Here is a 17,196-nt window from a genome sequence, read left to right as displayed (position 1 = left end):
AAGAAGTGAAAAATATGCGAAACATGCTGTTAATTCCCTGTATGAGGTTCAGGGTGAGTGAGAGATACTTAAATTAATTCAGGATCACTTTAGCAATGCTCTATGAATGATTGTCAGGTTGCACACGAATTTCAGCAAGGAAAGCAAGGACAAATTTTTTTTACACGTGGCTGAAATTAAGCAAAATGTCAAATCGCGGCAAATTTAGTCGCGCGCGTCGAGCGCAATTACGGAGGCACTATAAGGAGTAGGAAGTCGCTCCTAGCACAAACGGTTCCGGAGATACGGCCGATTTAGTAAAGGTAGTTTTTCGGATTTGAAATTTTAAAGCTCAGAATGACAGATGACAGTTTTCAGTTTTAAACATGACAGAATGACACGATTCTAGGAGGCAGTTCTAATAGGCTAAAATAGTTTGGATTAGATTATTTTAAACTAAGAGATTGGTTTTGGCACAATGCTAGCTGGGTACTCACACTAGATTTTGGACAGGAATACGACTTCGTCACGGATCGGGTCAGGATTGGCTGGACTTCTGCTAGCGGTTCTTCACAGCGATCTGGTCTCTGGTTCCGGATACAGCACTGCTTTCTGGATACTGCTACAGGTTCTTGCAAAAGTGCTTGGCAAAGAATTCAAACAGCTCGCCCGGCTGTTAAATAGTTTGGTTGGTTTTGAGGCCTGCTGAAGAGGATTCAGCTTGTGGATTCAGGCCTCTCTGCTACAAATTCTGGAGTTAATTTCTGGTCTCTGGAGATTGATGGATTTGAAGTCTGGATCTCTGGATGTGAAGTCTGAAGTCTCCCGGCAAAGCGTCCCGCAAGAAAGTGGAAAGTGAATGTCTCTACCTGGGTTTCAATGTTCCTTTTATGTGTTTTGAAAATGGGTGTGTGCCTGGGCCTAGCTAAGCCTGCCCCTCTCACTTATCATTGGCCAAGCTTTCCTCTCTCCCTTGATTGGGGGAAAGACATGGAGTGTCAGAGTGATGCTGTAGGTTTTATGTTCAGAGGAACCTCCCCTGTCAAATTGCACACAAATCTATTTCTGACCCAAATACATATTTATCTATATACCATTTTTCCAATATTATAGGTCCAGTTAACATATTTTCTGTAGCACCAAACCATCCGATCCCTGTCTTTGTACGATGTCGTGTCCACTGATGACAGAATTCTCCCCTTTTCATCCAGATAACGACCTCTAAACCTTTCCAGATTTTACACAAATGTGCACCAGGGATATGGGTTTCAGATGATAAAGTGTCAGAATTTTAACATGCATACATTTGGAGTAACAACCCTTTTTTCCGCTACTATCCCCAAGAACATACCACAGGGTCCTAACACCTCTTAAAATGTGCACAGAAAAATCACACGAATGAAGATGTTATTTATATAATGTTTACAAGTCTGCACTATGAATTATCCATCTTTTTTAAAATCATGCTCTGGCCCCAAAGGGGTGTGGTTTTCCAAAGCACATGGTGGAATTTCTGGTTTATCCACTTCCCCCAAGCTCAGCTGGCTCTCACAGGCACTGCCCCTCCCAGTTTCTCCCAAGAGGAAGCCATTTTATGACCCCCCTAATATAACATTTGCCTGAGTCCAGGACAGGGCTTTGTTCAACTTCCTGCAGTCTGCAGGTACCACTCCCCTAATTCAATCAGGGAGGTGTCACCTCCATTTGGTGGGGACAGCAGGATGCAGCCAGGCCTGGGAAGAGTGGTTGAGCCAGTTCAACTCCTGTCGGGGGTAGTTGTCAGGCAGAATTCAGCTAAATGTCACTTTAGTTCCCAGTTTTCTACATTCAAATCCAACTTGCAATTTTTGCACATGCAGCTAGAATGCTGATTCTAAGTTCAAAACTATGACATTTAACAGTTGCAACCTATGTGACACTCACAAGTAGGTCACACATTTATTCTAAACATTTCGATTTTAGTGGCTTTAAACCCAAATTCACGTAAGCTGCTGACATCCCCAGCTATTTTTTATATATATATTAAATAATTACTTCCTTCAAGTCATTTCAGAATATAGTTTTACATTGTATCCACCTCTTAGCAAGTCTTTCCTTGGCCTGGTTTGGGTTCATTTGTTCAGTTTTACACAAAAGTCTGGTGGTTTCAAAACGCTGGCTTTCTGATAGTGATGAGCACCAGTATTGCATCCATTTTTGACATTAAGAAAATGAATTCCCCACAGTTCTGGGTTGCTTTTGGCAATCAGCATTGCCATTCCCAATGGTTTCAGGCTACTGTGTGTGTAGCCCAATGGTGGTTTTAGGCAGTGCCCTCCTGTGCTCACAACATAGGCAAACATGGGTGGCAGCCTATTCTTCATGTTTTCCCTGTGCACTCTCTGGGGAGTTCTGGCCATCGTGATGTTTTCAATGCCAGTACTGCACAGTTTTATGGTAGGGCTTGGATGCATGGGTAAAAACATCCCACAGGTTATACCCAGGACATTGATGTATAGTACGAATAACAATGGAGTCCAGACACAACCCTGCCTTCCGACCCTAATGATCTTGAAATAAATAGTTCTCTAACCCATGCCTTCTTGTCACTGTTCACTGTACAATGCATGCTGTGAGATCCCTGTTTATCTTCATTTCAACAAGTATTTTCAAGAGCTTTTTATCTTTTATTGGCCAGGTCAAAAGCTGTACTAAGAAATAACATAGCTAGATATGGTTCCATTTTTGTTCCATTTTGTTGATTCCTCGTGGACATGAAAATGTGATGGGCCAGACACTGATCAATGGTACTTGTCTTTTCTTGAAAGCCAATTTGGTAGAGGTGGCGGTGCAGGGATGCAAGAGGAGCAGGACATATATTACAGTGATGGAAAAGGTGAGAGTGGTGTGTGGCAAACCAGAAGAAGGTGTCGGAGTCAAGGATGTTATTTCAAGGTTGTTTATTAAACTAAAATAGAAAATGCCCATCTCTCCCAACAGCTAAGAGGTATGTCCCTACCTACCATACTAAACTAAGGGTGCTAGTCAGTCAGCCTATTTGCTATTTGGCCAACCACTGTGGAAAAGCAACATAACATTCTTTGATGACAATACTGAAAGGGGTGCATCCTGACCAGTTACTTGGGATGTGATTAAAGCAGTTCATAGGGGAGAACTGAAAGGAATACATCCTGACCCGTGACTTGGGATGTGATTAAAGCAGTTCATAGGAGAGAGCCTAGTGGGTCAAGGGGCTTCCGAAGCTGAAGGTAGATTCCAAATATCAAAATTAGAATTTCATTGTGCTGCTTATTTACAAAAGTGATGGCATCCGTCTGAAAACTATGCAGAAATATTTTCAAATGGGCAATACAATTGGTGCTCCCTTAGGCGAACATCATTGGGGGTACATCAATAGTGCATTTGCAACACATTAGGCAGACAGATGGGAGGATAATAGGTGAAGTCACATAGACTCAGCCTCATCTCTGGCAGATGGGAGGATAATAGGTTGCAGACTCTCATAGGCTCTGCTTCATCTCTGGCAGATGGGAGGATAATAGGTGACGAGTAACATAGACTCAGCCTCTTCTCTGGCAGATGGGAGGATAATAGGTGAAGACTTGCATAGACTCTGCCTCATCTCTGGCAGGTGGGAGGATAATAGGTGAAGAGTCACATAGACTCTGCCTCATCTCTGGCAGATGGAAGGATAATAGGAGACGAGTCACATAGACTCATCTCTGGCCGATGGGAGGATAATAGGTGCAGACTTGCATAGGCTCTGCCTCATCTCTGGCAGATGGGAAAAATAATAGGTGCAGACTTGCATAGGCTCTGCCTCATCTCTGGCAGATGGGAGGATAATAGGTGCAGACTTGCATAGGCTCTGCCTCATCTCTGGCAGATGGGAGGATAATAGGTGACGAGTAACATAGACTCAGCCTCTTCTCTGGCAGATGGGAGGTTAATAGGTGAAGGCTTGCATAGACTCTGCCTCATCTCTGGCAGGTGGGAGGATAATAGGTGAAGAGTCACATAGACTCTGCCTCATCTCTGGCAGATGGAAGGATAATAGGAGACGAGTCACATAGACTCATCTCTGGCCGATGGGAGGATAATAGGTGCAGACTTGCATAGGCTCTGCCTCATCTCTGGCAGATGGGAAAAATAATAGGTGCAGACTTGCATAGGCTCTGCCTCATCTCTGGCAGATGGGAGGATAATAGGTGCAGACTTGCATAGGCTCTGCCTCATCTCTGGCAGATGGGAGGATAATAGGTGACTCTGCCTCTTCTCTGGCAGGTGGGAGGATAATAGGTGAAGAGTCACATAGACTCTGCCTCTTCTCTGGCAGATGGGAGGATAATAGGTGCAGACTTGCATAGGCTCTGACTCATCTCTGGCAGATGGGAGGATAATAGGTGCAGACTTGCATAGGCTCTGCCTCATCTCTGGCAGATGGGAGGATAATAGGTGACTCTGCCTCTTCTCTGGCAGGTGGGAGGATAATAGGTGAAGAGTCACATAGACTCTGCCTCTTCTCTGGCAGATGGGAGGATAATAGGTGAAGAGTCACATAGAATCTGCTTCATCTCTGGCAGATGGGAGGATAATAGGAGACGAGTCACATAGACTCTGCTTCATCTCTGACAGGTGAGAGGATAATAGGTGAAGAGTCACATAGACTCTGCTTCATCTCTTGCAGGTGGGAGGATAATAGGTGCAGACTTGCATAGACTGCTTAATATCTGGCAGATGGGAGGATAATAGGTGAAGAGTCACATAGACTCTGCTTCATCTCTGGCAGATGGGAGGATAATAGATGAAGAGTCACATAGACTCTGCTTCATCTCTGGCAGGTGAGAGGATAATAGGTGAAGAGTCACATAGACTCTGCTTCATCTCTTGCAGGTGGGAGGATAATAGGTGCAGACTTGCATAGGCTCTGCCTCATCTCTGGCAGATGGGAGGATAATAGGTGACTCTGCCTCTTCTCTGGCAGGTGGGAGGATAATAGGTGAAGAGTCACATAGACTCTGCCTCTTCTCTGGCAGATGGGAGGATAATAGGTGAAGAGTCACACAGACTATGCTTCATCTCTGGCAGGTGGGAGGATAATAGGTGAAGAGTCACATAGACTCAGCCTCATCGCTGGCAGATGGGAGGATAATAAGTGAAGAGTCACATAGACTCTGCCTCTTCTCTGGCAGATGGGAGGATAATAGGTGAAGAGTCACACAGACTCAGCTTCATCTCTGGCAGGTGGGAGGATAATAGGTGAAGAGTCACACGGACTCTGCCTCATCTCTGGCAGATGGTAAAAATAATAGGTGCAGACTTGCATAGGCTCTGCCTCATCTCTGGCAGATGGGAGGATAATAGGTGAAGAGTCGCATACACTCTGCCTTTTCTATGTCAGATGGGAGGATAACAGGTGAAGAGTCACATAGACTGTGCTTCATCTCTGGCAGATGGGAGGATAATAGGAGACGAGTCACATAGTCTCAGACTCATCTCTGGCAGATGGGAGGATAATAGGTGCAGACTTGCATAGGCTTTGCCTCAACTCTGGCAGATGGGAGGATAATAGGTGAAGAGTCACATAGACTCTGCTTCATCTCTGGCAGATGGGAGGATAATAGATGAAGAGTCACATAGAATCTGCTTCATCTCTGGCAGATGGGAGGATAATAGGAGACGAGTCACATAGACTCTGCTTCATCTCTGGCAGATGGGAGGATAATAGGAGACGAGTCACATAGACTCAGACTCATCTCTGGCAGATGGGAGGATAATAGGTGCAGACTTGCATAGGCTCTGCCTCATCTCTGGCAGATGGGAGGATAATAGGTGAAGAGTCACATAGACTCTGCTTCATCTCTGGCAGGTGGGAGGATTATAGGTGAAGAGTCACATAGACTCTGCTTCATCTCTGGCAGGTGATAGGATAATAGGTGAAGAGTCACATAGACTCTGCTTCATCTCTTGCAGGTGGGAGGATAATAGGTGCAGACTTGCATAGACTGCTTAATCTCTGGCAGGTGGGAGGATAATAGGTGAAGAGTCACATAGACTCTACCTCATCTCTGGCAGATGGGAGGATAATAGGTGAAGAGTCACATAGACTCTGCTTCATCTCTGGCAGGTGAGAGGATAATAGGTGAAGAGTCACATAGACTCTGCTTCATCTCTTGCAGGTGGGAGGATAATAGGTGCAGACTTGCATAGACTGCTTAATATCTGGCAGATGGGAGGATAATAGGTGAAGAGTCACATAGACTCTGCTTCATCTCTGGCAGATGGGAGGATAATAGATGAAGAGTCACATAGAATCTGCTTCATCTCTGGCAGATGGGAGGATAATAGGAGACGAGTCACATAGACTCTGCTTCATCTCTGGCAGATGGGAGGATAATAGGAGACGAGTCACATAGACTCTGCTTCATCTCTTGCAGGTGGGAGGATAATAGGTGCAGACTTGCATAGACTGCTTAATATCTGGCAGATGGGAGGATAATAGGTGAAGAGTCACATAGACTCTGCTTCATCTCTGGCAGATGGGAGGATAATAGATGAAGAGTCACATAGACTCTGCTTCATCTCTGACAGGTGAGAGGATAATAGGTGAAGAGTCACATAGACTCTGCTTCATCTCTTGCAGGTGGGAGGATAATAGGTGCAGACTTGCATAGACTGCTTAATATCTGGCAGATGGGAGGATAATAGGTGAAGAGTCACATAGACTCTGCTTCATCTCTGGCAGATGGGAGGATAATAGATGAAGAGTCACATAGACTCTGCTTCATCTCTGGCAGGTGAGAGGATAATAGGTGAAGAGTCACATAGACTCTGCTTCATCTCTTGCAGGTGGGAGGATAATAGGTGCAGACTTGCATAGACTGCTTAATATCTGGCAGATGGGAGGATAATAGGTGAAGAGTCACATAGACTCTGCTTCATCTCTGGCAGATGGGAGGATAATAGATGAAGAGTCACATAGACTCTGCTTCATCTCTGGCAGGTGAGAGGATAATAGGTGAAGAGTCACATAGACTCTGCTTCATCTCTTGCAGGTGGGAGGATAATAGGTGCAGACTTGCATAGACTGCTTAATATCTGGCAGATGGGAGGATAATAGGTGAAGAGTCACATAGACTCTGCTTCATCTCTGGCAGGTGAGAGGATAATGGGTGAAGAGTCACATAGACTCTGCTTCATCTCTTGCAGGTGGGAGGATAATAGGTGCAGACTTGCATAGACTGCTTAATCTCTGGCAGGTGGGAGGATAATAGGTGAAGAGTCACATAGACTCTACCTCATCTCTGGCAGATGGGAGGATAATAGGTGCAGACTTGCATAGACTGCTTAATCTCTGGCAGGTGGGAGGATAATAGGTGAAGAGTCACATAGACTCTACCTCATCTCTTGCAGGTGGGAGGATAATAGGTGCAGATTTGCATAGACTGCTTAATCTCTGGCAGGTGGGAGGATAATAGGTGAAGAGTCACATAGACTCTACCTCATCTCTGGCAGATGGGAGGATAATAGATGAAGAGTCACATAGACTCTGCTTCATCTCTGGCAGGTGAGAGGATAATGGGTGAAGAGTCACATAGACTCTGCTTCATCTCTTGCAGGTGGGAGGATAATAGGTGCAGACTTGCATAGACTGCTTAATCTCTGGCAGGTGGGAGGATAATAGGTGAAGAGTCACATAGACTCTACCTCATCTCTGGCAGATGGGAGGATAATAGGTGAAGAGTCACATAGACTCTGCCTCATCTCTGGCAGGTGAGAGGATAATAGGTGAAGAGTCACATAGACTCTGCCTCATCTCTGACAGATGGAAGGATAATAGGAGACGAGTCACATAGACTCATCTCTGGCAGATGGGAGGATAATAGGTGAAGAGTCACATAGACTCTACCTCATCTCTGGCAGATGGGAGGATAATAGGTGAAGAGTCACATAGACTCTGCTTAATCTCTGGCAGGTGGGAGGATAATAGGTGAAGAGTCACATAGACTCTGCCTCATCTCTGACCCGTGCTAGTACTTACCAGCAATCCTTCAGGGGCGTGATGTGTTTGCAGCTGCCCCAGGGTTTACAGTGAAGGTGTGAGTATGAGTCATTAATATTATTATTTTTCTAATATTGGGAAGAGACTGGTGCTTTTTGCTCTAAACCTAAATGCAGTTTTCCCCTCTTCTGCAGTAAAGTCTGTTTACAAATAGTGATTGGTGACAAACCCGTGACCTAGTGTGAAGCATCTGCCTTTAGCATTCATATATGGATTGATTGAGGACCGCAAAGACAAGTACAAGCTTGCCTTATTACTCCTACTAGACCTTTCAGCAGCTTTCCACTTGGTCAATCAGCAAATTCTCTGCCATCACCCAAAACACTGCTGCTCACTTCTCAGACGAGGCTACCTCCTGGATCAGATCTTTCCTGGCAAACAGAACCATGCATGTCTTTTCCCCCGTCTGCCTCGGCGGATCCATCACCAGTCGCATGTGGGGTTCCGCAAGGGTCTTGTGTATCCCCCACACTGTATAATGTGTTTACAAAACCATTATTTGATATTCTCGACTATCTGGGTGTCACCTACACTAACTATGCGGATGACACCCAGATACTCATTTCCATCACTGGTGACTATACAACTGATTCAAAAGCTCTCAATGAGGTCTATACAGTCGTTCAGGCCTGGATGGCACATCACAGCCTATGCTTAAACGATGATAAGACAGAGTTACTTATCCTAGGCTCCCACCTTAGACTTAACAAACTGAATCCTGCCTTTAAAGCTTTTATCATTGACGGGAACACCATTCAGGTGTCTAATCACACTAAAACTCTCGGTTTCCATCTGGATTCTACTCTCACTCTGACGAGACAAATTAATGCGGTGATCTCAGCATATAGATGCAAACTTGTGACAGCTTGCATACCTTTCATCACTGCCTCAAATTGCATTATCCTGGCAAGAACTCTCATCATGGCTAAAATGGACTACTGCAATGCCCTTTACTTGGGGACTAGTCAGAAGAACATCAACAAACTTCAAGTAACCCAGAATAATGCTATCAGAGCAGCCCTTAATATCCCTAGAAAATCTCACATCTCCGACACAAGACGGTGTCTCCACTGGCTCCCTGTTGCACTCAGAATATCACACAAAACCCTTGAACTTACACATAAGTGTCTAGATAATTGTGCACCAGAATATCTAACCAACCGATTTACTCACACACGGCCACCCGACCACTCCGATCTGCCCAAACCCAACTCACTTGCTATACCCAGATTAAACTACAGAAAGCAGGGGGGTCCAGCTCCCCAGTCTTCGCCTCTAAACTTTGGAACACACTTCCCAACACTCCCAGAACTGAACTCCCTTACCTTGTACTTAAGAACAAAGCCAAATCATGGCTCATCGAGCAGGACCTAGCTGCCACAAGTGCATACATGTAGATCCTGTCACGTTCCTGCAAACATTTTATCTGGTCATTCTCGCACATACTGGCCTTGTAGATGATCCACCCCGTCTCCTCTAAAAGGCCAACCAGATCACCCTATACCAACGTGCTCTATGTGCCACTCGTATAAAGAGCCAGAGCGGGTGGTTCCAGCTTCCCATATCTTGCACCCACTCACTGGAATGCCCTACCTCCCACAATCCGAGGTGAGGCCTCCCTCATCGCTTTCCGTAAAGCTGTCAAAACCATCCTCTTCACATAAGGTCCCTCCTATCAGCATGAATACTATACATATGACCCACTGCATAAGCTGTAACTATAGAACTATGTCTGTAGTATTTATAATGTACCAACGACTGCTACCATTCCTGTACCTCTGTAACTAAGCTCTTACAAGTAACAGCGCGTCAAATCCCCTGGGCTGTCTGCGTGCTATATAAATAAATACTGACAGCCTACTATATGTAAATGTGTATTCCCTTGTACATTATGTTATATATGTACCTCTTTTATACCTTGCACTTCCTCTATGTAACATGTACCCCCAAGAACTGTAATTGGAGGATGTTACCTGTAACCTATGCATGATATGTACCCAGATGCCCCCGGGCCAGGCGCGCAATATAAATAAACCAAATACAAATAAAAAATACAAATGGAAACATGGAGCTTCTATCTGCTAGTTTGGCTGTTATGAATAAATAGGATTTAAATGAATGGTGTTGGTAAGTACATTATCCACTTGGCATGAAAGTACTTGACTAGCTCACAGCAGCACTACCACTGAGGCCCATTCTGCCTCTTCAATGTCGTAAATAGTAATAAAGCAAATCTCCTTTTGTTTCAACAGGTGATTGACACCCAGGAAAATGCAGCCACTGTGATGATGTTAAATGCGCTGATGGACTAATACAGTGCAAATCTTCATTGATGGAAGACATAATTTCTACGCATCTTAGAAGCCAACAAGGCTAGGAACTCCTTGCCTTTTTAGAATAATATGGTGCTAGGATGTAAGAAGCCTAATGCACTCTAGAGGGTTTTCAGACTATCACCTGCGTGGTAACAACCAGCATTCTACAACATAGAGCTGCACTAAATAGTAGGTTAATCATAGGATCACACTGTACTGTAATGTTCTTTTAAAAAGGTGTATACTAATAGTTATGATAGAATGCCTGTTTAGCTTATTAAAAGGATTTTAGGAAGAATCTTTGAATACAAATGGACAATCACTGACTATGATGATACCTTGAGTAGAAACAAAAGTCTTGTTTGTCACTAGAGGAGGTCTTCAATGTGAAATTCTATCTGTGCTTTAAATGCAGGAGAACGTTCAGTGGGAATTAACTTGTAATGCACCGGACAACGCATTCAAGTAGGAAATCCCATCCGTGCGCTGAATGTGGGAAAGGTTTCATTGAGAAGGGAAATTGTATTAGTCACCTGAGACCTCACACAGGGGAGAAACCTTATCAGTGCACTGAATGTGGGAAAGGTTTAATTGAGAAGGCAACACTGATTGATCACCTGAGAACCCATACAGGGGGGAAACCTTAGTGCATTGAATGTGGAAAACACTTCACTGTGAAGGGAACACTTATTATAGACACCTGAGAACCCATACAGGGGCGAAACCTTATCAGTGCACTGAATGTGGGAAAGGTTTCATTGAGAAGGCAACACTGATTGATCACCTGAGAACCCATACAGGGGAGAAACCTTGGTGCATTGAATGTGGGAACACCTCACTCTGAAGGGAAGGCTTATTGGGCAACTGAGAACCCATACAGGGGAGAAAAATCATTAGTGCGCTGAATGTTGAAAACAATACAGAGGGAAGGGATCTCTTACGGAACCCATTAGAACCCATACAGGAGAGAAACCTCAGTGCACTGAATGTCAGGTACACTGCATTTATAAGACACATCTAAATTGCCACCAGAAAACTAATTCAAGTGCGAAATCCCGTCAGAATTTGGGAACCTCTTCATTGAGAAGGGACAATCTCTTGACCACATGGGAACACATATAGGTGAGAACCTCTTTCAGTGCTCTGGATGTGGAAAAAGCTTCAGTCAAAAAGCAGGTCTTATTTACCACTGGACAACTCATGCATGTGAGAAACCTCATCAGTGCAATGTATGTGGGAAACGCTTCACTGCGAAGGGAGGACTTATTAGGCACCTGAGAACCCATACAGGGGAGAAACACCATCAGTGCACTGAATGTGGGAAATGCTTCATTGAGAAGGCAAAACTGAGTGACCACCTGAGAACGCATACAGGAGAGAAACCTTATCAGTGCACTGAATGTGGAAGACGCTTCACTGTGAAGGGAACACTTATTAGACACCTGAGAACCCATACAGGGGAGAAACGCCATCAGTGCACTGAATGTGGGAAATGCTTCATTGAGAAGGCAAAACTGAGTGACCACCTGAGAACACATACAGGAGAGAAACCTTATCAGTGCACTGAATGTGGAAGACGCTTTCATACAAAGGGAGGACTTATTCGGCACCTGAGAACCCATACAGGGGAGGAACAACAGTGCACCGAATGTGGGCAACGCTTCAGTGATAAGGGAACTCTTATTAGGCACCTGAGAATCCATACAGGGGAGAAACCTCATCAGTGCACTGAATGTGGAAAATGCTTCATTGAGAAGGCAAAACTGATTGAGCACCTGAGAACACATACAGGGCAGAAGCCTTATCAGTGCTCTGAATGTGGGAAACAATACAGAGTGAAGGGATCTCTTATTGCACACCTGAGAACGCACACAGGAGAGAAACCATATCCATGCACTGAATGTGGGAAACCTTTCAATTTCAAGACCTCTCTTAATTCACACCTGAGAACACATACAGGTGAGAAACCTTATCAGTGCACTGAATGTGGAAAACAATACAGAGTGAAGAGGTCTCTTATTGAACACCTGAGAATGCACACAGGAGAGAAACCTTATGAGTGCACTGAATGTGGGAAACATTTCAGTTTGAAGACCTCTCTTAAAATACACCTGAGAATACATACAGGCGAGAAGCCCTTTCAGTGCTTGGAATGCAGGAAATGCTTCACTCAAAAAGCAGGTCTTATTTATCACCAGGCAACACATTCATGTGAGAGACCTCATCAGTGCACTGAATGTTGGGTACACTGCAATCATAAGACAAATCTAACTCGCCACCAGAGAACACATTCAAGTGTGAAACCCTGTCAGTGCACAGAATGTGAAAACTGCTTCATTGAGAAGGGACAATCTGTTGACCACATGGGAACACATACAGGTGAGAAACTCCTTCAGTGCTCTGGATGTGGAAAAAGCTTCAGTCAAAAAGTAGGTCTGATTTACCACCAGACGAGACATGCATGCGCAAAACCGCATCAGTGCACTGAATGTGGGAAATGCTTTCCTGTTGAGAACAATCTTAATCGCCACCAGAGAACACATTCAGGTGATAAACCGCATCAGTGCACTGAATGTGGGAAGCGCTTCATTGTGAAGAAATCTCTTATTATGCATCTGAGGACACATACAGGTGAGAAGCCCTTTCAGTGCCCTGAATGTGGGAAAAACTTCAGCCAAAAAGTAGGTCTTATGTACCACCAGACGACACATGCAGAGGAGAAACCTCATTGGTGAGAAGGAATGTCTATATCTGGCGTGGGGCGAATCATACAGTCGAGGCAGTTCATTGGCAACTAAAGTCCTGCGTATGGCACAGAGGACCTTTAACCGAAATACTAATTATAAATGAAAGAAGTGTTTGTGCTTGATATGCAGTCCTGACATATTAGAATGAGAGACTTGCCTGCTGTGTTATGAAACCCATCCTATAAAACACTACTTGAGGGCTCACGCCCCATTAATAACAATCTTAAACCCTGGAAATGCCGATCGAAATGGATTTTAACTCAATAGCCATAGTCCAACCGTCATAATAGCTTAGCACAAAGCCGCCACTTTACACTGAATTTGTCATCACTTATTTATTTTGTGCCAGCAAACACATACAGTGTTTGGGATGTTTCTGCCACCTTTGACCATCGGGCCCTTCTACATAAGCTAAGAGGCAGACACTGGGGATACAGCCTACAGTTCTCCCTGGCTGATCGAACATATGCAGTTATGATGCCTACTTTTGCATCAAACCCTTTCTCCTCTGACCTCTGTATCCATGCCACCATCCTAGTTATTAAAATTGACAGCAAGCTCTCAATTAGCCATCAGGTAAATGCAGTTGTTGGCAGCTGCTTTCTGTTCCTTAGGGTGCTGCATAAAATGCCTCCCTTTCCTATGCCTCCCAATACTCCAATGCCATTGGTGGTAGGCCAGATGTGTCGCTGGCTCGACTACTGGGATGCCATTTACCTTGGTTTTCTGATTTCGGTCACTTAACCTCTTAAAGCAGAGCCCACCGTGGCTGCCCTCCTTTGAGGCATTAGGACATGTGACCCCATCACTGCAGTTCATCACTGTTTGCTTTTGGCCAAGCTGCTTTTATGGTCAATGCCCTCGTTCCTGCAGTCCTATGCCCTCCCTGTGCTTTTAGATCTAGCTCCTCATTCCAGATGAATGGTTTCACATTTCAGAAGGCTTTTATAGAGGGGTGCAATTCAGTGTATCTAAAATGACCTCCCTCTGAGACTACACATTATAACCGACCATGAGGTCAGATACTTGTTGAAGACCCATTGCTATGCTTAATGGTTTCTTGTATATTTTCATGTCCATCTGCTGTTTGCACTAAGAAACCTTTGGGTGAACAAAGGGAGCACTTAAAACCATTTCACAGAGAGTACCAGCCACTTTTACTCCCTAAAACAGACAAAAAGATACTTGGAGCCCAAAATAAATTATAGGAATGGACACATTAGAAGGCCGCCTCCCGCTTCCACCCGCAGAATTACCAGCACTGCAGTGCTAGAGCAAGGGGTTAGATAATTGTCATTGTCTGATCTGAAGAGGAGTGTTAAGGTTAAAATGTTGCATCTAGCGTTCGTACATTTCAAGGTACAAAGAATTATTAGTAAAATATTGCAACTTCAAAATGTTTCCTGGGACTCTCTTTAATAACATCGGAGAAAGTTGTGAAAAGGCAGTGTGACTGAAGGAAAAAATGATGCAGTGAGTGTTTCAGGAAACTGGAGCCTTCACCACTGGCTGCAGAAGTAAAACACCGCCCTCAGAAATTCCAAGGAATGTGGGTCTCGTAGCCTCGTATGGAATGCCCTTCTAACTTGTACACTTGCCAGGTATTTGTTCAACTCTATATTCCCCTCCTGTTGGGATCCCTTAAAGGCTTCTGCCTTCCATTACTGGAGCATTTGAGATGAGCAGGCCGTTTCCTGGACTTGGATCAACGTATGGGGTGGACATTGTGCCCTTTAGGTTCTATTGAATGAGAAAAGAGTTGGGGCCACGAGCTGAAGATGTCAATGATTTTCTGCTACATAATATGAAATATCTTTAAAAAATACTCTTTGTGAATATATTAGGAACAGAGAATGGAATAGAAATATTCACTATGGTCCGATGAAATATGATTCCTGAAAATCCATAAATCAAATGCTGTCCTTTCTTGGTAAATTTGAACATCATTGTGGTTCCATATTTATTCAAAAAAGAAATGGTGGATAAATATGTTTTGCCAAAGGAAATCTGACTGCAGCTAATTTAAATTTCTAATTTAAACAGCATCCATCCGAGTTCATAAAATGAATTACACATGTAATAATGCTGTCTCAAATAATGTCGAAATGTATTGTCTCCTAACATTAAAAATCATAACTGACCAAAATCATAATGAAGTATTTCCTCCTTTTTATTGTTCTATCTGTTTCTGTTGTGTGCTGGCTTCTCTTAAGCGCAAACCGCTTCCTGGTTCAGAAGCGCCCTTTATGCTTTAATTAGTTGGGTCCACCTCCAGATGTCCTTATTGTTAAGGACTGAGTGCGACAGGTGTCTTGTTATTGCGCTCTTGAGGGGGTGCTGACACAGTCTCCTCGCTAGTTTCAATGTGTAAGTTCCCCTATAAGAGCAATGATTCTGTCAGGACTGGATGGCCCCGTGCTGGAAAAAATGTGAATGTCACATATCGATGCAAGATGGTTTTGCAACATGTGATCTGAAAACAAATGACTTAAACAGATCACGTACGTATGACCGAAGTTGATTTAAGTGAATCAGAGAACCTCAAGGCCACTTGTGCTCAAAGCGATCTACACAATATGGAAAAAAAGGTGACATTAATCTACCTCATCCCAAAACTGCACCCAGTGGTGAATGAGCGATCTAGCTTTAAAATAACAAAATAGCATGTGGGATTGCACAGCTAGAAGTACTTTAAAAGTATAAGAGTTATGTATATTCTGAATGTTTTCAGGTGCAAATGGGTATCGCCCATGGCTCGATGGGAGAACAAATGACAAAATCACTAAAACAAGGACTCGTTAGAGAACACAAGTTGCCTAATTGCACTCCTTTAGGGATAAACCCTTCACTGGATTTAAATAACCCTTCACATTTAATGATTCGATGATGATTTTTGTAAAAATATTTATTTGACTTTCAAACAAATCGCATTCTAACAGACAATATTTGTGATCTTCAGTTTTGCATGTATGTGTTCCACACATAATTATGTGGCTTCTCTTTCCAAAATAAAGCACACATTTAGGCGTATACAAAAAGTGTTCTGGACCGTTTGCTTCACTTCCTTCCTACACCTCTATGTAACTATGTATGGCTTAAGAGTGATCGATTAGCATTTGACATTTAAGATACACGACACAATTCAGACATTCATTTGTCCGTTCTCGAGGGCTCTCCTACCTTATCGTATCAATAGCCGAGACAGCAGTTTCTGTTACATTGGTTTTGACAGATGTCTGGTAAATGACTTCCTTGTTGGGAGTAGTGAAGTTCATGGTCTGGTTTACTTTTCCAGGTAGCGGTTTTAGTTTGGTTGGAACCTATGCACATGGATGCAGCCTATATAGATGGGCATGGCCCAATTGAATTTTATGATCAAAACTCGGCAAACATAGATTTGTTTCTGATTATTTTATGTTTTACATTTTCAGAGATTTTAATTTACATTTTGAATTGTCCAGAAGTTCATACATATTTGTAAATAATGTTTCAGGAATTGATTGTGCCTGTGTAGGCTATTGAAAGATGTGGCGGGAGTGCCCTTAATGGACAAATGAATGTCTAAAACGCATCGGGCATCATGAATGTTCAATGCTAATAGATCACTGGTAAGGGTGCCTGAGAGTGCTTGCCATTTAAATACTGCACTGCCGCATTTCCTTTTAACTCTAATGGGGATCTTTAATTCTACGTGACCTGTGAATATAGAACATTGTTTTACTTAGCTGCTATTTTAAAGACAACTGTTTAGTAATAGGTTTTCACTGACTGTGCATCATATCTACAGCGTGAAAAGACAGGAAGTATTTCTTCCCTTTCTATCAGTCCCCGACACAAAGCCACGTGACTCACAGCACTTATGTTCTGGAGTCAGCGACTGCACAGCGATGCACGAGTGCGCTAAAAGCAAGCCTGTCTATGCCTGTCCGTGACCGGGAGGGGCCGTGGCATTTGACATTATGTCAAAATATGTGCGAGACAGGCATGGTATCAAGAGAGACACATGCTCAAAGATGTTAGTTTCAAAACCCTTATTTACTGAAGTTCCTTGGTTGGTAGAATACCTGACCGGCCCTAACTCTAAAGGGATGGT

The 17,196-nt window shown here is 43.7% G+C and overlaps 1 protein-coding gene across 2 annotated transcripts in view; it reads left to right on the top strand.

The window, feature by feature from the left end:
* The window catches only part of LOC138473380 (zinc finger protein 84-like), a 77,729-nt gene extending 62,480 nt beyond the window's left edge, over positions 1–15,249 (top strand). For both annotated transcript variants that reach the window (XM_069612069.1, XM_069612070.1), the window contains one exon: positions 10,294–15,249. In XM_069612069.1, the coding sequence (XP_069468170.1) occupies positions 11,463–13,091 (1,629 nt within the window). In that variant the 5' untranslated portion in view covers positions 10,294–11,462 and the 3' untranslated portion in view covers positions 13,092–15,249. The remainder of the gene's footprint in view (positions 1–10,293) is intronic.
* Positions 15,250–17,196: the final 1,947 nt, after the last annotated feature.

This window comes from Ambystoma mexicanum, chromosome 8, assembly GCF_040938575.1.
Source record: "Ambystoma mexicanum isolate Mex_15411 chromosome 8, UKY_AmexF1_1, whole genome shotgun sequence".
Taxonomy (NCBI): Eukaryota; Metazoa; Chordata; class Amphibia; order Caudata; family Ambystomatidae; genus Ambystoma; species Ambystoma mexicanum.
Note: the sequence above shows the minus strand (reverse complement) of the source record. Positions and strands in the feature narration are given on the sequence as shown.